General features: G+C 41.2%; 1 protein-coding gene across 1 annotated transcript in view; it reads right to left on the reverse strand.

Moving 5' to 3' along the window:
- The window catches only part of LOC145402320 (uncharacterized), a 56146-nt gene that overhangs the window by 25685 nt on the left and 7525 nt on the right, over positions 1–22936 (reverse strand). The window contains exons 4-6 of the mRNA XM_080274460.1: positions 21383–21532; positions 8861–8956; positions 8738–8818 (exon numbers count right to left, since the gene is read on the reverse strand). Coding sequence (XP_080130586.1) covers positions 8738–8818; positions 8861–8956; positions 21383–21532 — 327 coding nt within the window. The remainder of the gene's footprint in view (positions 1–8737; positions 8819–8860; positions 8957–21382; positions 21533–22936) is intronic.

A 22936-nucleotide genomic window follows, 5' to 3' on the forward strand; every position in this document is an offset into this window, starting at 1 on the left:
TTTATCTACATTTACTCTTAAGCCCTTGTGCCCCATACCATCTCTCCACTTCCTAAATCTTTCCTCTGCCTCTCTTTCATTTTCTGTAACCAACATCAGATCATCATATATATATACATATATATATTTATACTTATCTATCTACCTACCTATCTATCTATCTATCTATACAGTATATATATATATATATATATATATATATATATATATATATAGTAAAAGTCCCATCATTCGGCATCTACGGGACTGGAATGATGCCGAGAAATTGGATTTACTGAATAATCAAAAACCTACCCACTCAGTACCTTAAATATATTGGTGAACACTGTCATCACCACTTATGGTATTACAACTGTGTTTGGAGAGAGTACTGTATACTGTACAATACTGCAATCAATATAGTACTATACCTGAATCAGAATTATATAGGCCTATATATAAATTAGTGAACATATACAAGTGTAATGACACAGTAGGCCTACAAGTCAGATACCACTTCCTGGATAGCCAAAATGATACAAAATATTACCAACCAGCTCAGTACATCACTTGTATTGGTGAACTCGTCACTACTTATATTATTACAAATATGTTTGGAGTGAGTACTGTTTACAGTACTTTTTCCAAACACAAAATAAAATAGTCGGAAAATGGCATAAAGTGAAGGAATATGAATTGGTAAGGTCTTTCTGATGAAAGTTAAACGTACATTTAGCACTCATTCTTTTGTTCATTTCCCCCCCCCCCATGTGAAAGGAAGAGTATTGATGGAAACAGTAATGTATTCCATTAACCCCTTAATAACCTCCTTTACAGTGCCGATGTCAGTGGCATCGAGTTAGTGAGCTATGAAAAAACTGTGAACAATTATGGGAATGGGACGAAGGTCACTGGTATGTTTACACGACTCTACGCTACGATTCCAAGCAGTCAGGGGGTTGGTTAATCTCAGATGTTTTCGCCCATTTGGTAAATGCACCGTAACTTTGTAATTTCTCCCGTGAATCATAGTGAATCATAGCATGGGTTTAGGAAGCTAAATAACACATTGCTACGTGCGCCAAACAATCATCTTCACATCTTTAAGAAAATGGAAGAAATTTAATCCCTCTCTGAGTACGTAGAGTAAGAGCCTTCCATTCTTCTGAAATCAATTTATTTTTCTTAAAGATGTGAAGATAATTGTCTGGCTCACCTAGCAATGTGTTACTTAGCTTCCTAAACCCATGCTATGATTCGCTATGAGTCACGGAAAAATTGATAAAGTTATGGTGCATTCACCAAATGGGCGAAAACATCTGAGATTAACTGACAGCCTGACTGCTTGGAATCGTATCGTAGAGTTGTGTAAACATACCAGTGACCTTCGTTCCCTCCCCATAATTGTTCGGTTTTCTTTATAGCTAACACTGACTTGACATCACTGACATCGGTACTGTAAAGGGTTGTTCAGTGCCGGAGGTTATTAAGGGGTTAATGGGATATATTACTGTTTGCATCAATACTCTCTCTTTCACATCAAACAAAAACGAACAAAAGAGTGAGCGTTAAATGTATGTTTAACTTTCATCAGAGAGATCTTAGCAATTCATATTCCTCCAGTTTATTTTTAAGTATTTTTCTGACTTTAGGTTACGTTAGGTTTGGTTAAATTATTAGGTACAGTTAAACTCGGTTAGGTTAGGCTTAGTTAAACAGGACAGTTCCTTCCACCATTATACTGAGGAATAAAAATACTAGAGCTATCACAGCCTTACAGCTAAAAACAACAGGGAAACTGATTTAACAAGCAACATTTATTTATGGGTAATGCATTACAGTATCAGTGGTTCATGAGCTACGCAATTACCAGTAAATGTCATTTTCGGGGAGGCGTCAAGAATGAAAGAATTTAAAGAATTAGCAAGGGGGCTTGGAACGTAACCCTTGCTAATTTGGTGGGGGTGGTTACTGTACTGTATGATACTGTGCAGTACTGTAATCAATATGATACTGTGCAGTATTGTAATCAATACAGTACAGTAATCCCTCCAATATCCGACGTAATAGAGCCATAGGCAGGTCCGGATACTGGTCCTGTCCGGATATTGGGCCCCAGCTTATGGACTTGTACTTATGGACCCTAACTCAGAGAAACACCTATACAACTCCCTCTGGACATGCATAGCACCTATTTAAGACCCAAATCACACCAATAAAGCACATAAATGACTGAAATAAATGCAAAAGAAGCATAAAATGAGGGTTTAGAAGTAGGTTCATACAATATAAAACATTCTGGTTACTGGCTCCTGGACTGGTACTTATGGACCCTAACCTAGCCTAACTCAGCAAAACACCTTCCTACTGCACATGCATAGCTCCTAACACCCTATTCACACCAATAAAGGACATTAAAGAGTGAAATGAGGTGTTTGAGGTAAGTATAGTATGGAAAAAGTACAGTATGAAACATTCTGCCTACTTACAGCAAGTCCATGTCCACCTCGATGAATAACCGCCTCCTCTCGGACTCTGACAGTAAGAAGGATTTCCTGGAGCACTTCCAGAACACTGTTCATGAAGTCTTGCACTGAACCTAGTCAATCGCACTCAGAAGTCGTTCTCTTCACAGTGCGCACTCTTGTCTAACTAATGCTCCATTGTAACTTACTAAGTGTTGCACTCTGCACTTTAACTTTTCCCATTCTTCTAATAATTTTCTAAAGCAAAAACAAACAAGTCTATTTACGTTAGATTTTGTTCCAAATTAGTCTTTTCACTCACAACTGTAAATCCTTAACACAACACACTGTTTCTTTTCACTGCACAACAGTGTAAATTCCCGTGTGGTCTAGTGGAGAAGTTCTTGCTGTTTATTCAATGTCAGAGTCCGAGAGTAACACTGGCAGGTGACCTAGGGGTGCGTCGCTGGGTTGTGGTGATGGTGTACCCACTGCAGACGACTGTGAAGACAGACGCAAACTCACGTCGAGCGGTGACTCCACCGTGGCTGATGTGCTGGGCTGTGGCTCGGAGCATGAGGGCCTGTCTTGGGAAGGCAATGGAGTGGAGCCAGGGCTGGGCACAGCGGGGGTCACGGGCCTGAAAAAACTGTCAATGGTTGATTGGCGCAATAACTGACAATTCTGACGATTGATGATGCTCTGCCTGAAAGCACGCACTTCCTCCCCAAGTCCCAAGGGCCCCATCTCCCTGTCGCAGTACGGGTGTTCCAGGTAGTCAAGGACGAACTCTAGGTGTTCCCGGAGTGAGCTCAGCTTGGGGATGGCTGGAGTAGTGTCCTGCTGAGAGGAGTCCGCATCATTGTCGCCTTCCTCGTCGGAATCTTCAAGCTCGGTACCGACACCTGCAACTGAAGACGCGATCTCGATATCAGACAATGTCTGATACCCAGGATCGCCCTCGTCATCATCCAACCACTCACGAACATCGTCCACACCAACATCGTCGCCGTGCATACGCAGCAGTGCATGGAAGTCATCCACGTCAAACCCCAGAAAATCGTACTCCACATCCGTTCCGAGAAGCAGACGAGACCAACCATTTTCCAGAGTCTTCGCAGAGACTTCCTTCCAAGCACTAGCCCAATTCTACAGTGCAGACTTGATGTTGTAGCGGTGAAGGTTTTCCAAAGTCGGCTGGCCTCGTGTGTCCCGTCCCTCCCTGCACTCATCCTCGTCCTTGAGAACAACCATCACCTCGTCCAGGAACTTCCGTCAGTATAGGCGCTTTGTTGCCACGATCACTCCTTGGTCCATTGGTTGGATGAGAGCAGTCGTATTAGGTGGCAGAAACATGCACCTAATCCGGCATTCTCAGCCACCAAGTCCTTGTCGCATGGGTGGGCAGGTGCACTGTCGAGGAGAAGGAGGGCCTTTACCTGGTCGCGTGGGATTCCCAGTGTCTCCGTTTGGTAATTGATGGCCTCCTTGACGAAGTGGCGGTGGGACCAGTCTTTGAAGATCACGGCTATAAACCATGCCTTCAAAGAATGGTACCAGACGACAGGAAGAACATCCATCATCCCACGTAGACACCGAGGCTGCTTTGCACAGCCAACAACAGCGGGCTTAAGCTGGTGCATGCCGTTAGCACTGGCACAACACAAAGCAGATATCCATTCCTTGGAGAGCCTGCGGCCAGGTACACACTTCTCTGTCTCCTCGGCTAGAATGTTTGTTGGCAAAGAGCGATAGAATAGACCAGTTTCGTCAGCGTTGTAGACTTGACCGAGAGTGAGGCCCTTCCTGACGATCAAGCCCTTCACCTTGTGCCGAAACTCGTCAACTCCATCCTCGTTAGCGTCCAAAGCTTCGCCATGAGCTTTACGGTTGGTAAGGCCATGCCGTAACTTGAACGCAAAGAGCCAACCCTCGGATGCCTTGAAGCCTAGGGTGTCGTGAAGCCTGGCGAACTTCTCAGCAGCAGCCTTCAGCTCCGTTCCACGTACCAACACACCAGCAGCACGTTGCTGTCGATACCAAATCAAAGTGGAGCGGTCGATTTCAGCAAACTTGGGAGTAAACATCACCTTCCTCTCCACGTTGTGTTTGCTTCTCGACGAGAAGTCAGCTGTGCACTGCATGAGTTTGTCTCGGGATCTCTTAATATCGAACAAAGTAGATCGGGCCAGGTTCAACTCGCGGAGGATGCGGGAAGAAGACCACCCCGCATCTACTTTTTCCAATATCTCCCGTTTCTTCTCCAGAGTCAACACCATTCTCTTCCTTTTCTCAGGTGGCGAGGCCATCATCACACACACTAAGAGGAGGCCCGAGAGCAGCAGGAGTGCCTGTAGCAGGTAAGGCACCACCACAAAAGAGAGTACGTGGGCAGCCATAACGACAAGCGTGCACTCGCGGCGAGAGACAGGCAGAAAGTGGGGAGGATGCAGCGGCGCTCTATCGGACGTCAGAGGAATGACGCGCCACAACAATGCTCTCCCGCGCCGCATGCGGCAAGTTCAAATTACGGGTGGGATTTTTTTTTTTTTTTTTTTTTTTTTTTTTTTCTTTTTTTGCGGTTTTCGGACCATTTTGGGAATGTTGGATCCCGGGACGATTATGTCCGGTTAGTGGGGATGTTCGAATATTGGGCGTTCGGATATTAGAGGGATTACTGTACTATACCTGAATCTGAAAAATATATAGAAATTAGTGAACATACAGAAGTGTAATGAAACATTAGGTCTACAAGTCACAGATAGTACTTCCTGGACTGCCGAGATGATTCCGGACATCTGCCGAACAATCAAAGATTTTCACAAATGGGACTATTTCCCAAAACTGCCGAAATGTCGGATCTACCGAATAATCAGCTGCCGAATAATAGACTTTTACTGTATATATATATATATATATATATATATATATATATATATCCATCCATCACCCAATCCTACACTGCCCCATGAGAAGCATAGGACCCTGGGGCTATGCAGTTGGTCCTGACATTTAAGATGAGAGTGACCAACCTCACTCATCCCTGAGTGGCATTACGTGAGCAATAAACCCCAACCACCCCTGGGATATAAACCTTCACCAGTTCAATCCGACTGGAGCAATAATTACCCACTAAACCACCAGGTGCCAAAATTTGGTTATATGGTTACCACCCAGCATAGTAAATAGTTTCCTGGTGTACAGGAAACCATTTGACTTGTCACTCAGTGTAGAGTCACCCATAGGCAAAAGGAAGAGGAAAGAATGAAGGAATGAAAGACAGAAGAGGGAGTGTAAAGTCACCCGTAGGCAGAAGGACGAGGAAAGAATGAAGGAAAGAAAGATAGAAGATGGAAGGAAAGAAAGATGGAGGAGAGGACAGGGCAGACACCCGAGAGCAGCACTACATTGAGTGAGTGGATGGTGAGTACCCCCACCTACCACACACACACACACACACACACATATATATATATATATATATATATATATATATATATATATATATACATGAGGCCCCCCGTGCAAGAGTATACCCATGCACCACCTCGTCAAAATTTGAGATAATGCTATCACACAGTCCCTCAGAGTATATACTTTCATTTGGACTTATTGGATGTGATGTATGACCTAAGACATAAGGGCGACAACCCACAGAAATAACACTGGGTTTACATCGCCACCCTTTATCAAGCGCAACCACTGTATTCATTAATAAGATTATTAATGTAAAACATCATTATTCCTAGTATTATTGGTGTTATTTTGTTTGTTATTGCATTTAACAGATGTAAAGTGTCTACTGTTCGCATAAAAACAGAACATCGAGGACCAGCTGAAAAAAAAATGCTGCGTATTGATAATTTTTTTGAGAAATTTATAAAACTTACTTTTTATGACAATAACCAGGCAAATTCATAACCAACCACTCTACAGACTTTCAACTTCATCTTACAGCACAAAGGAACTCACTAGCTATTGGCCTGCGGTACTAGTTTATGCATAAAAGTAGCAGCATTGTATGCTAATATGTTGCTTTTTTTTTTTTCAGGTTAAAACAATAGTACCTTTACTAAAAAGTTCCTGGATAAAGTAGAGACAATCAGCTTTAAAATGATGTAAATGACATTATCCTAGGTATAATAGTTTTTGCGGTATCTTTAAATGAGATTTCTGCTACTTTAAAAAAATGGTGCATAGGTATACTCTTGCACACGAGGCCTTATATATATATATATATATATATATATATATATATATATGCATATATATATATATATATATATATATATATATATATATATATATATATATATATATATATATGCATATATATATATATATATATATCCATCATCCAACCCTATGTTGCCCCAAGAAAAGCATAGGAGCCCAGGGCTAGGCAAGTTGGTCCTGACATTTAAGATGAGAGTGACCAGCCTCACTCATCCCTGAATTGCATTACATGAGCAATAAACCCTAACCATCCCTTGGATATAAACCTACAGAGACTCAATCTGACTGGAGCCCCTTAATTACCCATTAAACCATCAGGAGCTATAATTTGGTTAAATAGTTACCACCCAGCATAGTAAATGGTTTCCTGATGAACAGGAAACCATTTGGTTTGTCACTCAGTGTTGAGTCACCCATAGACAGAAGGAAGAGGAAAGAATGAAAGACAGACAGACAGAAGAGGGAGTGTAAAGTCATCCGTAAGTAGAAGGAAGAGGAAAGAATGAAGGAAAGAAAGACAGAAGTGGATGGAAGGAAGAATGGAAAGGGCAGACACCCGAGAGCAACACTACATCATGTGAGTGGATGGTAAACATCCTCACCTACCACCTGGAAACATTACTTATATTGCATCAAAAATACGAGGTGCTACCCAAGAGTTCCTGAAATTTGAAAGCAGGGCAGAAAACGCTTGTCGTATGGTGTGTGGATGCAAGGTGGCAATGCACGCACCCTTTGTTTGTTAGTGTGTCAAGTGATGTTGTGCAGGATGGATGCGTTCCCTGCACGTGCGTGTTTTATTATCGTTGTCTTTGGGTCAGTCTGTGAATTTTGTAATTTCAAAAATGGAGGATGTCAAAGGGCAAAGTGTGTGCATCAAGCTTTGTGTGAAGCTCATGAAGAATGCGGCAGAAACTTATAAAATGTTAAAACTTGTATTTAGTGATAATGCTTTGGGGGTTACACAAACCTATGACTGGTTTAAGCATTTAAAAAATGGAAGAACGTCAAAAGATGAAAATGCATGTTCTGGTTCCCCTTTCACCAGTTCAACTCCTGACAATGTGGCTAAAGTTCGCGCAAAAATCCTTGAAGACTGCAGGAGGACAATCCACGATGTTTGTGACATTGTTAGCCTATCGTATGGAACTTCCCAAAGCATTTTGTCTGGCGACCTTGACATGAAACGAGTCGCTGCCAAGTTTGTCCCGAAGCTCCTGATTGATGAGCAAAAGCAGCATCGTGTGGAGGTCTGCATGGAGGTCAAGGAAATGGCCAGAAATGACCATAACTTCCTCTCAAGTGTCATTACTGGTGACAAAAGCTGGGTTTACGGGTATGACCCGGAAACCAAACGACAAGCATCACAGTGGAAGAGTCCAGCTTCGCCCCCACCAAAGAAGGCATGTCAGGCTAAGAGCAATGTGAACTAAATGTTTATCACTTTCTTCGACACAGAGGGCACTGTTCATAAGGAATTTGTTCCTCAAGGATAGACCGTCAATGCAAAGTACAGTACTACTGTGATGTTTTGAGACAGCCCTGGAAGGACATGAGGTAAAAACGTCCAGACAAGTGGGACACAAACAAATGGGTGTTTCACCATGACAATGCACCTGCGCACACAGCCCTTGTCGTTCAACAGTTTTGAGCATTTAAAAAAAAAAAAAAAAAAAAAAAAAAAAAAAAAAAAAAAAAGGCTGGTTGTCCCACACTCCCCACCATATTCACCAGATTTAGCCACCTGTGATTTTTTCCTCTTTCTGAAAATGAAAATCCAACTGAAAAGACTAAGATCTGGCACCACTGAGGAGATCCAGGAGGAATCGCAGAAGGTACTGAACAAGCTGATGCTCAAGGACTTTCAGAACGTGTTCCAATCATGAGAAAAACGCTGAGTTCAACGTCTGCACGCCCAAGGACACTACTTTGTAGGGGATGGTGGTGATTAGGACTTGACATAAGTTTTTTGCCTTCTTTCGTCAAATTTCGAGAACTTTTGGGTTGCACCTCATCCTCTACAATTTATTACTGCAAAAATTTTTCAGCATTCTCACCAAGTTCTCCACATCGACATCCTCATCCTCCCCAGTTTTGGTTTTGCGTGGGTCCTTTCCCTTCCTGCCCTTCCGCTTGTCCTCCCCGCCTCCTCCTCCCCCCTTACCATCTCGTCCACACACCTCGACCATCCCATTCCTCCAGCACTCCTCCCATCCACAATTGGTTTCCTCATCATCCTCATCCTCTGGCTGCAGGATGTCCTCTGGGAACACAACCTGCCGGCACACAGTTATGGGAGAAAGGTTTACCAAGTGATATACTGGTACCTGTAAACAAGGTGGGTCTCGAGGCCTGCAACACATGGTAACCCCTCCATTTGCAAGGCTAATACATAACTGATTTTAACTGTTCATATCAAACCACACATATGGTACCAATGAAATCCATTTAATATGGCTAACTGGAATGGTGAAATCCCAAATTTTTCCCAAAGTCCCCCATTTTGCCCTCTTGAAAAATTCTGACCCTTTCCCCTAGTCACACCTTGCATTCAATGTAGTAAACATACAACCTCTAGGAACATAAGTGGTCACAGAAAATGGTTAATTAGAGTTTATAAAGTAGTAAATAAGTGGTGATCATATATTTATTCTTAAAGGCTGTAGCTCCATTCATGGTAAATAATAAAATGCTTTTGTAAATATGCATATTGGTTAATTAGAGTTTATCAAGTAGTAAATAAGGGGGGATCATATATTTACTCTTAAAGTCCATAGCTGCATTCATGGCAAATAATAAAATGCTTATGTAAATATGCACACACACAGCACCAGCCTGCCTCCTTTACAGTACAGTACATAGCCAGTCACCTGCTTTCAGTTCTATTAATTCTGTCTATGCATTTCAATCTTCCTTTTTAAAAATAACAAAATATTCCTAGTGCCCATAGCCTGTTTTGTTTCGTTTCATTTATACAGGGTCCAACATGCTTGTATGCGTCGGCCTTGGTCATTTAATGTCAGCTCTCCATGCTGCTTAATCTCTGGTGCCTCCCTATGCAATACCTTATCCCTGAGGTCACACTCTATGACCTTGTCCCAGGCCTTTTTCAGTCTGCCTCTTGCAGCCCTACCCCAAACGTTCACACTTCTCACTTTCTGCACCCAAATGTCATCCCCTATCCTCTCCACATGCCCAAACCATCTCAATATATGCCTCCTCATCACAACACCAATACACTCCAGTTCCATGCTTCCTCTCAACTCATCCAGGCCTCGCATTCCAGGACACTCTACAAATCCACCTAATCATTGTTGTTTCTGTATGTCTAAGCCTATGAATATTATCCTTAATTGCTCAGGTCTCATTACCATACACCATTACACTCCAAACATATGCCACATACAAAGATCCCTTAGCACAGAGGAGAGGCAACAGCTCCCTAAGCTTCTTCCAACCACCCCTTGCTCTAGCCCCATTCCCAATTATCAAAACTCTTCCACACACTCAAGATTCACTAGCATGCTCAATCCTTTCATGCCTCACAATCTCATGCTCTCTCCGATACACTGCACACACAAAATCAGTATTATCTTGCAGACTACCTCTAATACCACTACATCTCTTATATGTCCACTTATCACAAATACTGCACAAGATGGAATTACTTCCACACCCTTGTGACAAACCACACATGGCCACTCTCCCTCTTCTTTGACAGTACCACCACCAGCCCTACATACCATCACTTTTGCTTTGTCTGCATTTACTTTCCAGCTCTTGTGCCCCATACTATCTCTCCACTTCCTAAATCTTTCCTCTGCCTCCCTTTCCATCTCTGCAAGCAACACCAAATCATGAGCACACAACATCTCCCACAGAAATCCATTTCTGAAGTCACATGAGAGGGCTTCAAGCACCATAACAAACAAAAAAGACTGACCCCTGATGCACGCCAACATTCACAGAAAATTCATCACTCAAATCTTCATTCACTCTCACATGGTGCGAGCACCCACATACATAGTTATAACCACTTTAACCAGTCACTTCTCAGTCCTAAACTTTCTCACTGCCAACTTCTCCACCTTCTGGGGTACTTTGTCAAGGGTCTTCTCCATATCAACAAAAACAAAGTACAGATCCCTTGTCTTTCCTATATAGTTTTCCTGAAGCTGTCAAACAATGAATATGGTATTAGTGGTCCTTTTGCCTGGCATAAATCAAAATTGCATCTCATAAATATTCATTCTTTCTACAATCATACCTTCAAGAATTTTCTCCAATACCTTCATTATCTGGTCAAAAAGTTTTATACCTCAATAATTTCCTCTTTCCAGGGCATCACCCTTCCCCTTGTACTCATTAACAATCACACTTTTCAGCTGGTCATCTGGGACAACACACTCATATACAAACATGTTACTCAAAGTGGTAATTAACCCAACTCCTTTATCTCCTGAAGCCTTCAGCAATTCAGCAGTCGACCCAAACACATCTGCCACCTTCCCCAACTGCATCCTGCACCCTTTCTCTTGTACTCATTAACAATCACACTCTTCAGCCAATAATCTGGGACAACACACTCATTTATAAACATATATGAGTGTGTTGTCTTCTCTTCAAACCACACACCTACTCACATGCTGCAGATTTCTTCTGTGAATATCTTGCACGCACCTTCCACATCCCCCATCAACTCCAATTCATATTTACCCAATCATTCCTCCATTTCTCTCTTATATTCTGCCTTTTTCTCATTCTCTTGTAACCTTTCTACCCTCCTTGCATATACTACTTTCTCCTGTCCTTCCCTTCTTCTATTTCTCCATTTCACTTGGACCTTGATTCTAACCACCATCAAGTGGTGGTCAGAAAGTCCACTCCCCCAACCCCTACAAACTTTTGCATCCATTACACACCTTCACATCCTTTCATCCACACACACATAATCAATCACTGCCTTCCATTCATTCAGTTCACCTCCCACCCTTCTCATCACTCGCCATGTATACCTATGGATCAGTTTGTGCCTGAAGAGGGTACTGGCTATCACCAACCTCCCTCCCCCCAGCACAAATGTCAACTAAAGCACTGCCATTCTCATCTATCTCAGCAGGCACACCCCACTCACTAACTACTCCATCCACCTTCATATTCCCTACTTTACCATTCATATCACCAATCTAAAACACTCTCCTTCCTTTCAAACTTTTCCATGCACGCTTCCACATTTGTCCAGAACTCTTCTCTCACTCTGCTTGCACAATCTATAATTAATACACAATATAAAAGGGGCCATCAGAAAATCAGTATTGACAGTTTTGTGCATCGGTGGCCATACTGACATCCATCACTGTGTGGAACTTTCAAATGTTGGTGCCTGGTAGCCTGCTTTTGGAGGCCAACTTCTGGAGCCCACACATAACAATTTTTATACCTGTGCTTACTGATTATGGGTTGGGTTTATCTATCTGCTCAAATGGTCTTTAGCACATATGGAACCAACACAAATGGAAGGGTTATTGTACCGTATATGAGCGTGAATTTCAATCTTGTACCACAGTTTTGGAAGGAGTGGCATCATGCACATTTTATGGCATATTAGGCTAGCTATCTTCTCTCATCCCCACCCACAAGGCTAAGCCCCCAGACAAAGGAACAGTAGTTGCAAGGAACAAAATTCATGAACTTCCTCCACTACCTACCACCTGAGACGGTAAGATGACGACCATCACCTTCTCATTCAATGCAGTAGCAGCCTACTTCTTCCTTCATCTTTATCATTATTTTTCTGTGTAGCCCTCCTCTTTTCCTATTTCTCCCATCCTTCCTGTAATTTTTTATTACTCTTCTTCCCACTTCAGGTGGTTCTACAGAATGACATGCCTATTGATTTCCTATAACCTGGGAAACAATTTATAATGCTGGGTAGTAACTACCAGAATGCGAAACAACCGCACTCACTGGCCTCACACTGCCAACTGACTGGGCCCCGCCTGTCCACCACAGGACCCTTCTGGTGATGCCACCACTCGGGACGTAAAGGCCATCACAGAATTCGGCAGTTCCATGTCCTGCTTTGTAAATTTGAAATAAACATGCTCATATTCTGCCATGAACTTACGAATGTTTATATCACCGGCTCTTCTGAAGTTGTACAATTCATGAAAAGCGGCAAACTGCCGACATCCTTTGTCCACGAGAAATAAACCATCTAGTTTGTTCAACAAAGTCTGAACACCATTATCTTGTTTCAAATCAGTAGCATCAATTTCTGAAGACGCCACCCTCGCTCTTCCCGACAATGAAAGGTGAATGGCTAGAGCTTGCTTCTTCTTAGGTAAGTCCGTCAGTTCACACCAAATGTTGATGTCCTTCTTCCAACTCTCATAGGCAGAATCATTTTCAAGTTCTGGAGGCCACTTAGTTGGGCATGACGCCATTATGTTCATTCTACACTCTGCTACCAGTATTAGAATGTGAAACAACCACACTCACCGGTCTCACACCGCCAACTGACCAGGCCCTGCTTGCACATCACAGGACCCTTCCAGTGACGCCACCACTCGGGATGCAACAGAAGTGTGTGCGCACACACACAGTAACAGCAATATGCACTAACAGTAACCAAATAGCAGGGTGACGTGGAGCCTATCATGGTACCACTGTTAACTTTTTTTTTTTTGTCCGACTCTGGGTAAAGGCTTCAGGGCTTATTGCTTGGGGGCAGTGACCTATCCCAAGGCCCAGTAGTCCTCCTACATCTCCACATGTCACCACTTCGGTGCTAACACCCACCATCCATGCTGAATACATGCTAGGGCTGTCTCATACAGGACTGGTGTACTGGTATTAGCGGGGGTATTTTTACGACATGTCAGCGGGTCATCTGGTAGATCAGGAAAGACTGCTTTTAGGAAATGCAAATCCTTAAACTGTTCCCTGCCCCAGTCGGGATTCGATCCTGGGTCCGTTAGGACTGCAGGCTGCCTCTCTACTGATTCAGCCACCGCCTCCCCCGCCTCCTGGGTGAAGAGACATAAATGTGACACCCATCTGGGAACCAAATCTCCACACTCTTCCCTGAATCTCACTGGGTTGAGGTGCTATCTTCCATATGTGAACATCAGTTCACTGCATGAGATGGCCCTGCAGGGGTGGTTGCTTGCCTGCAGTTGATGGGTCTGCTTGGCCAAAGACTGGGGTTAGTCGACAACTATGGTGTTAGCATTCAGGGAAGGTTCAAACATGCTTAGAAAGCTGGATGTTGATGCTAAAATGAATGTAAGGCCTGCAACATGGGATGAGATGGATGAATGAATCAAATTACTGAAAGTAGCATCTCACACTCAACTTATGGCTTACTAGGCTAACTGACAACTCAGGCTTGGACAGTACAGTAGTAAATTCAACTTGGGTTGCTGCTGGTTTCCTACCAACTGAGGAGTTTCCAACCAAAATACTGTACCTTCACAGGTATGGTACACTGAGCAAAAATATTTCAAGAGTATATGTGTCATACCATTTCCAAGACGCTGATATACGGTACATCTGATTTCATCCTGCAATAGTCATTAAATTTGCCAAATAGCTGCATCATAATCAGTTTCATGGTTAACACTGTTGCAATCCAAGGAGAATAAATGAAATGTCGAGTATGACCACACTGCTTAATATACAGTACAGTAACTGGAAACGTGTGTTATACACTATTATAGCACAATCAGGTTTCAACACTTGGGCTGTTTCGGTGTTGTAAATTACTCACAAACTGCATAATAAGAGAATAGGTAATAAAGCCATTTAGGTTCTACTCTTAGTCAATGTTTACCTGTTTACACTGCCAGGATCATTCCGTCCCTACACCTTGCAACAAGAAACATACTACATGCATTTCCAGAATTCTAGTTGTATACCGTATAGGACGCACAGTTGTTTATCAGGTTCTAAACTTTTACAGGGTTCACATAGAACGTGCAAAACTTGCAATGAAGGCCCCCAAATACCTACATATGACATTTCTGGCCATTACATGACCCTCTTTCCCACAGTGCACTGCATGTGGCTGCTCAGAGGCCCAATGCCTGTCTACCATCACAGTTCATTTAAATACAGTGTTTAGTGTTTATCAGTGTCTTGCTAGGCTTACTTATGAATGATTTGTATTTTTTCAGGTAAACATGGGAAGGGTAAGGGCAGGATTAGGGAGGTCATTAGTGGTGACACTGGGGAAAGCAGCAACCACATTCCCTTTTTGCCCAAAGGCACTAAGTCTTCCACTGCAGTCTTACCACAATCCTGTGTTGACAACCACACTGCTGCACTATATGTGAGCTGACTGTATGAGTACTCTAACAAGCACCCTATGCTTTAGAAACATACAACTCCACACACACACACACACACACACACACACACACACACACACACCAGGCGCTGAGCAGAGTGGACACACGTCAACACCACTCTGTAACTGGCCAAACCTGGCCAGTGGTTATAACTAAATTAGTATCTTTGTATGAGTCAAGCTCTATACCAGGTTAGACTAAATGGTGTCCTAATATAAAAATAAGTTATAAGTAAGACTGTTGTTCAGATAGTAAAGAAAACAAAGTACTGTACAGGTAGCTCAAAAATGAGCAAGACCAGCTGATCAGTTGTTTAGTCTGCGACTAGTACTGCATGATGGCCTACTTTAGTAAGGCAAATTTGGAAAAAAAAAGGAATAAAGGTAGAAAGCAGGATGATGATTTCTACCAAGAACTGGTTGAAATGGAGACTTACAATAAACTTGTGAAATGAGTAAGCAGATTAGAGATGGCTTTTCAGAATGAAATTGATGAAATTAAGAAACAGTTGCACTGGCAGAAGGAAGAAATAGAAAAATTAGGAAAAGAAGTCAACAATAAAGACACAACAATAGATGAGCTGACAGTAGAGGTGGGTTCACTTAGGAGAAAAATTAATGAAATGGCAGGTACAATAGTCAACCACGAGAATATTACGGAAGAGTTCAGAAATGATACAGAGACAATTAGGCAAGCAAGCAATCTGACAGATCAGAGCAATGAGCTGACAGTAGAGGTGGGTTCACTTAGGAGGAAAATTAGTGAAATGGCAGGTACAGTAGTCAACCACGAGAATATTATGGAAGAGTTCAGAAATGATACAGAGACAATTAGGCAAGCAAGCAATCTGATACAGTAGAAGTCCTATTTTTCGGCATCTATGGGACCAGGCTAGTGCCGAAAAATCAAAATTGCCGAATTATCAAAAACCCTACCCACTCAATACCTTATATGTTTCGGTGAACACTATCATCACCACTCATATCATTACAAATGTGCTTGGAGAGAGTACTGTATACTGTTTGATACTGTACAATACTGTAATGAATACAATACTATACATGAATATGAAAAATAAAGAAATTAGTGAACATACTGTATATAAATGTAATGGTACAGTAGGCCTACAAGTTCACATGTACTTACCTAAACTTATAGTAGGTTCCTTAATTACATATGTATAATAGAAGGGGTTGATTGGACTCTGCTACTGCTGGAAGAAGTCCCCAGCAGTAGAGGGTCCTCATGGAGAATTTCAAGACTGACGAAAAAAATTGGAAAATCTGCCGAACGATCAGAGATTTTCGTAAATGGGACTATTTCTCAAAACTGCCGAAATGTCAGATTTGCCGGGGAATTGGATGCCGAAGAATTGGACTTTTACTGTAGATCAGAGCAATGATATTGGGGAGAAAATAACACAGGTGAATGAAGCGGTGCAAAGCTACAAAAATGATGTGGAAACCACATATGCTTAAATGGTGCAAGTAAAGAAAGACTTAGAAACAATGGTGGAAGAAAAAAGCATTAAAAAGGAAGTGAAAAGAATATGGTGAATGAATGTGTGAGGAAGAGAGGTTTGGAAGTCAGTGAGGCTAGGGAACTGACAGGAGATCGAGCTAGCTGGCTGGCTGAATTTTGTGAGGAGAAGCGCATGGTCAGGGATTTTTGGCACCCTTTTTTAACATGGCAGCGTCTGGACTGACTCTGTCAGATACGATTATGTGATGCTACAGAACGTGGCGAATGTTTTTGGCGTATCCAATAGAGCCAGGATTCTGGGGGCTTGAATGATGAGTGCTTGGAAGCGTGGCCCATTGGATTGGGCAAATTTGGGCTGTCTGGCCATTGCTACTCCTCACCCTGCCCTAAGGTGGGAAAGGAAGTCTGGATGATGATGATGAAAAGAATAGTCCAAAACAACCCTAAATTGGTCAGAGATTCAGTAGATATCATCAAATCTATAGAAGTCACTGGTACAGAAGAGGAAGAAATAAGAAAGAAGATCTCAAGAGACAAAAAGGAGATGGCAAATGTAATGAGCATATTGAAGGAAGTATCTGAGGAAATTTGTAATGAAGACATAGAGGAACACAAAAGGTTAGGGAAATACAGGAGAAACAAGTCAAGGCCCCTAAAGGTAAAATTCTAGAGTGTAAACACTGTGGGGGAGATACTAAAAAATGCAAAGAAACTCATGGAAAATGCGAATTTCAAAAATATATGGATAAAAAAATGTCTAACTCAAGAAGAGCTGGAATTACTAAAAGAGGGAGGAAGCAAAAACAAAGACAAGGGAAGATCAGAGGAGGAGAAAAATACATTTTTTTACAAAGTAATCGGATTGCAGGTTCAAAAGTCGTACATAAGCAGGAGGGAATAAAAAGGAGAAAGGTAGTAGAAGCAAGTCATGACAAGTATGTAAATACGATGACTTAAGTTGATGTACTCAAATGTGGATGGAATCGTATCTGAATTATTAGAGAAGAATGATTATATCAGAGAAAATGAACCACATATATATAATATGCCTAACTGAAACATAATTAACCCATTAACTGCGCATGGCGTTTTTTTTTTTGGAGGTGTCCGTGGTGCGCAGAAATAGGGGTAAAAATGAAATTTCCCAAAGGCCAAATTTTGTCTTAGGAATTGAGAAAACACAGGCCAAAGTATATAGTAACGAAATATTAGCTCAATATTTACCTTGGTAAAGCCATGGATGAACATCGAAGTGTCTGATTCCCTACTGGAATGTATGGTTTTCGTTTTCTTTTTCGGTTTCTGTTTTGAAGGCTAAAACATGCTTGCATGGGTCGGCCATGGTCAACATGGCACTATATTCGAAATTCACCCGCGCAACCAGGGCTGTATTAAGCAGTCGCACTCGGAACAGCCCAGGCTGTATAGAGCAGTTAATGGGTTAACACCAAGGATATCAAATGACATCCTAAAGTTAGAGGAATACAGTATATGGAGAAGAGATAGGAACTTAAAAAAAAGGAGGAGGAATTATAATATTAACCACGAAAAATCTATAGGTCAAAGAAACAGAACTAGATATACCTTCACAAGTTGAACTGATTGCAGTAGAGATCAAGACATCTGAAGGGAAAGTAATTGTAGCCAATTTGTACAGGCCACCCAGATCAAACACATGGGAAAGGGGCGAATATGAGGATCTGGCAGAGAGTACAATTCGGAGTTTAAGAGCATTACTACATAGAATGGAAGAGAAATCAGAAAGAATTATACTAACTGGAGATTTTAATACATATATAAATTGGAATATTCTAGATATAATAAGCCAAGAAAGCTGTTCGGACCAAAAGCTCCTGGATCTCATGCAGGAGTTATTCCTAATGCAACATGTAAGGGAAAGCACCAGAAAAAGAGGACTCGATGCACCCTCAGTGCTAGATCTTATATTTACTGGGCAAGAAAACGATATTGACAATTTAATGTATCACCCTCCATTTGGCAAAAGCGACCATGCAGTCCTAAATTGCAACTTCAGGATTGCATATGACACAGTTAACAGCAATGAAAATTACAAAAAGAACCTAAATTATAAAAAGGGAAACTATCATTGTGGTAGGTGGGGGCGCTCACCATCCACTTACTCGATGTAGTGCTGCTCTCGGGTGTCTGCCCTTTCCTCTCTTTCATCCTTATTTCCTTCCATCCTCTTCTGTCTTTCTTTCCTTCTTTCTTTCCTAGTCCTTCTACCTACAGGTGACTTTACACTCCCTCTTCTGTCTTTATTTCCTTCATTCTTTCCTTTTCCTTCTGCCTGTGGGTGACTCTACACTGAGTGACAAGCCAAATGGTTTCCTGTACACCAGGAAACCATTTACTATGCTGGGTGGCAACCATATAGCCGAATTTTGGCACCTGGTGGTTTAGTGGGTATTTACTGCGCTCCAGTCGGATTGAGCCGGTGAAGGTTTATATCCAAGGGGTGGTTGGGGTTGACTGCTTATGTAATACCACTCAGGGATGAGTGAGGCTGGTCACTCTCATCTTAAATGTCAGGACTAACTTGCCCAGCCCCGGGCTCCTACGCTCCTCATGGGGCAATGTAGGATTGGATGATGGCTGGATGGATGAAACTATTATGACCTAAAGAAGTACTTTCTAGAAATTGACTGGGAAAAGGAGCTTAGAGGACATGATTTAAATGCTATATAAAAAAAATTCTGTGAACTTTATGAAATAGGAGTCTAGAAGTACATTCCATAGCACAAAGAAGCAGAAAGGAAAATAAAGAAATGGTTCAATACAGAATGTAAAAAATCAAAAGAAAAAAGTGATTTGTTGTGGAATAGATACAGAAGACACAATTGTGAGAGGGCATATAACAACTATAAACAGGCAAGAAACGACTATACAAGAATAAGGAGGGAAGCCCAAAAACAGTTTGAGGAGGATATCATAAATAAAAGTAGTGATCAACCAAAGCCATTTTACAGCTACATCAGAAGCAAAACCAAAGTAAAAGATAAAATACAATGCATTACAGATGAGGGGATCACCTATACACAAGAGAAAGATATTTGTGAAGCACTAAACAAGAATTTCCAGTCAGTTTTTACAGAAGAAAATAATTTTGAGAGGGATGATTTGGAACAGGCATGCCCACATATTACCAGATATACAAATATCAGAAAAAGAAATACAGGAGGAGCTAAGTAAATTAGACAAAGGAAAAGCAAATGGTCCTGATGAAATTTCATGCTGGGTGCTACATGAATGTCCAAAGGAGTTAAGTAAACCATTATTTTTAATTTTCAAGGAATCCTTGGGACAAGGTAAACCACCTGATATTTGGAAGAAAGCAAACATTGTTCCCTTATTCAAGAAAGGAAATAGACAAAATCCACTCAACTACCAACCAGTATCACTAACCAGTGTTGTAAGCAAGGTATTAGAAAAGCTGATAAGAAATGCTTGGGTAAATCATCTAGAAGAACACAATATGATAACACAAAGACTGTTTGATTTCAGAAAAGAAAAATTTTGTGTTACTAATCTGCTGAGCTACTATGATAGATCAACAGAAACATTACAGAAAAGAGAAGGATGGGTGGACAGTATCTATTTAGATTTTAAGAAAGCATTTGACAGAGTACCGCACCAAAGGCTTTTATGGAAACTGTACCATCAAGGAGGAATTCAAGGGAACTGTATTGTTGGATGCAAGATTTTCTCAAAAAAAGAGAAATGAGAACAGTACTAAGGGGAAATTACTCATCATGGAGAGAAGTGACTAGTGGAGTTCCACAGGGCTTAGAGCTGGCACCAATCATGTTTTTATAGTATATAAATGATATAGATAGCAACATTGGAAATGAAAGCTATCTAAATATGTTTGCAGATGATGCAAAAATACAAAGGTCAATTACTAATACAGGTTCTTGTAAAGAGCTACAAGAAGAATTAAATAAACTTCATGAATGGAGCAATACATGGCAAATGGAATTCAATGTGGACAAGTGTCATGTAATCAAGTTTGGTAAGAGTGGAAAAAGACCTGATTGGGATTATAAATTAGGAAATAAAACTTTACACACATCAGAAAGAGAGAAGGACCTAGGTGTGATTATTAATACTGTAATAGACTATCTCCGGCTGACCACATCAGTGAGAAGGTAAGGAACATGTATACACTGCTTGCAAATATGAGAATAGCATTCACATACATAAATGAAGACATGATAAGAAAGATAATAACATCAATCATCAGACCAAGCCCGGAGTACGCATCAGTAGTTTGAAGTACTCATCTCAAAAAGGAAATAGATAAGATTGAAAAAGTTCAAAGGCCCGCTACAAGATGGGTACCAAACTTATGGGATCTAAGGTATGAAGAAAGACTAGAAAAACTGAATCTGCCTACACTACAGGAGAGAAGGAAAAGAGGAGACATGATTATGATATATAAATGCATATCAGGGAAGGAGAAAGTAGACATAAATGATTACATAACCTGTGAGGATACATCAGCAAGAGGACACTGCAAAAGATTGCATAAAAAGAGAGGCGATAAAGATGTATGGAAATTTAGTTTCCCAAATAGAGCAATTGATCAGTGGAATGCATTACAGAATGAAATAGTGTGTGCCAAAGAATTCATAAATTTAAGGATATGTATGATAAATATGGTTTAAGGTACGGGACAGTGCGAGCTTGACTCATTCCTGTAAAGATACAATTAGGTAAGAACATAGTGTTCCTCTTAAATACAAGTACTCTTACACTGTACTTGAGACATCACCCTTTGTGCATGCTGAGTTCACATACTCTCCCCCCCCCCCTTTCAACTAAGTTATCCCATGTATGTGGTCTAACCTTATACACAATCTTCATGTTGGTTTTTGGGTCATATATCTCATCATGATCAGTGGCAGGAGGCGCTGTGATGCGGCGCTGCTGTAGGAGAGATGTGATCTGCTCCAGCTGACGCTCCTGCACCGGCTGTAGTGCTTGGAATGTGTTGCCCTGTTGCAGTGGTTGTAAACAGTTATAATGATGATAAAAACTCTGACAGGGTAACCAGTGACAGTAAAAAAAAAAAAAAAAAAAAAAAAAAAAAAAAAAAAAGGAACTGTAAATGGGATACTAGAGAGACTGATGGGGCAATACACTAGAATCAAAGCACAATATGATATTCACTGATATTTCGTACTTTCATGCACTTTACAAAGTAGAAATTTAGATTTTTTTTCCATTAATAGAATACATTTGCCTTAACATGAATTTGTCACACTAGGATAGCAAAAGTGCATGGAGTACACTTCTCTTCCACTATTCAACAGGGATGCGTTCCATATAGTGGCTGAATAACAAATTGGTCGAATAATGAACCAATTTTTCCTCTAAGACTGTTAAGAAACTGAGGGATTAGGTTCCTGACCACCATCATCATTCAAAAAATATTCAATAAAGATGGAAAAAATATGGATAAATATGAACGAAAGTGACACAGGGATTTGAGTTGTTTTCTTATAGACCTATGTTCTCAAGGAAAAATATTTTTGTACTACTGTACATACATTTCAGATGACTGACATTTGATTATCGATCAAAAAAATATAGGAGAACAAACAAAATATATCCACTTAGCGATATTAAAGAAAGCCGTCTGAACTCCTTCGACAGCGTGTTTGTTACTGAGTCCGTCGATTGGACCTGACATTACCACACCAAACAAACTCAAATGTATTCAATTTAAAACCACAAATAGCAGTGGAAGCCTAACTGGAAGCACTGAAACCTAACTGGAGGCTTTGCCCCCAAGGACTCCTCAGTGATTATAACCTACCTAACCTAATGCAAACTAACATGTGCACTATGTAAAGGTGGCACCAAAAAAGTATCGTGCATTAAGACCGTTCGTTCGTCACTGGTGCAATCATCACCCGACCATGTGATGGTGAAACACTCACTCAGGTTGGTGAGCACATGATTGCACTTGACAGAGGTAATACAGTAGTAGGGGTCTTGGATGGAGCTATAGTGGTGTTGTAGTATTCCACATGGCCAAATAGACATGCAAATGGGTAAAGAGGCAATTGATCAGCAGGGTAGAGAGCAGGAGACCAGGCAGCTCAGCCTGTCTGTCTGGTGGCACATGGTTTGAACTGTCGAAATGGTGGGGATAACCATGTTGAACAAGGAAAAAAGGTATAGATTTATAAATGTTGAAACAACGAATTGTCGAATAACGACTGGTTGAAAAACGAGGGCTTGGTGTATTGGGAACAATATGTCATTCACAAATGGGTACCTGGATGTGGCTAATATCTTGCACTAGTCTCAGACAAGTAGCTGTGGTGGCAATATGGTACTGTACTGGTAATGATGCATATAATAATACTGGTAGTGATGATGACTATAAAGGGT

The sequence above is a fragment of the Coenobita brevimanus genome, chromosome 57 (genome assembly GCF_032717465.1).
Source record: "Coenobita brevimanus isolate Jiangsu-jjx chromosome 57, ASM3271746v2, whole genome shotgun sequence".
In the NCBI taxonomy this organism is placed as follows: domain Eukaryota; kingdom Metazoa; phylum Arthropoda; class Malacostraca; order Decapoda; family Coenobitidae; genus Coenobita; species Coenobita brevimanus.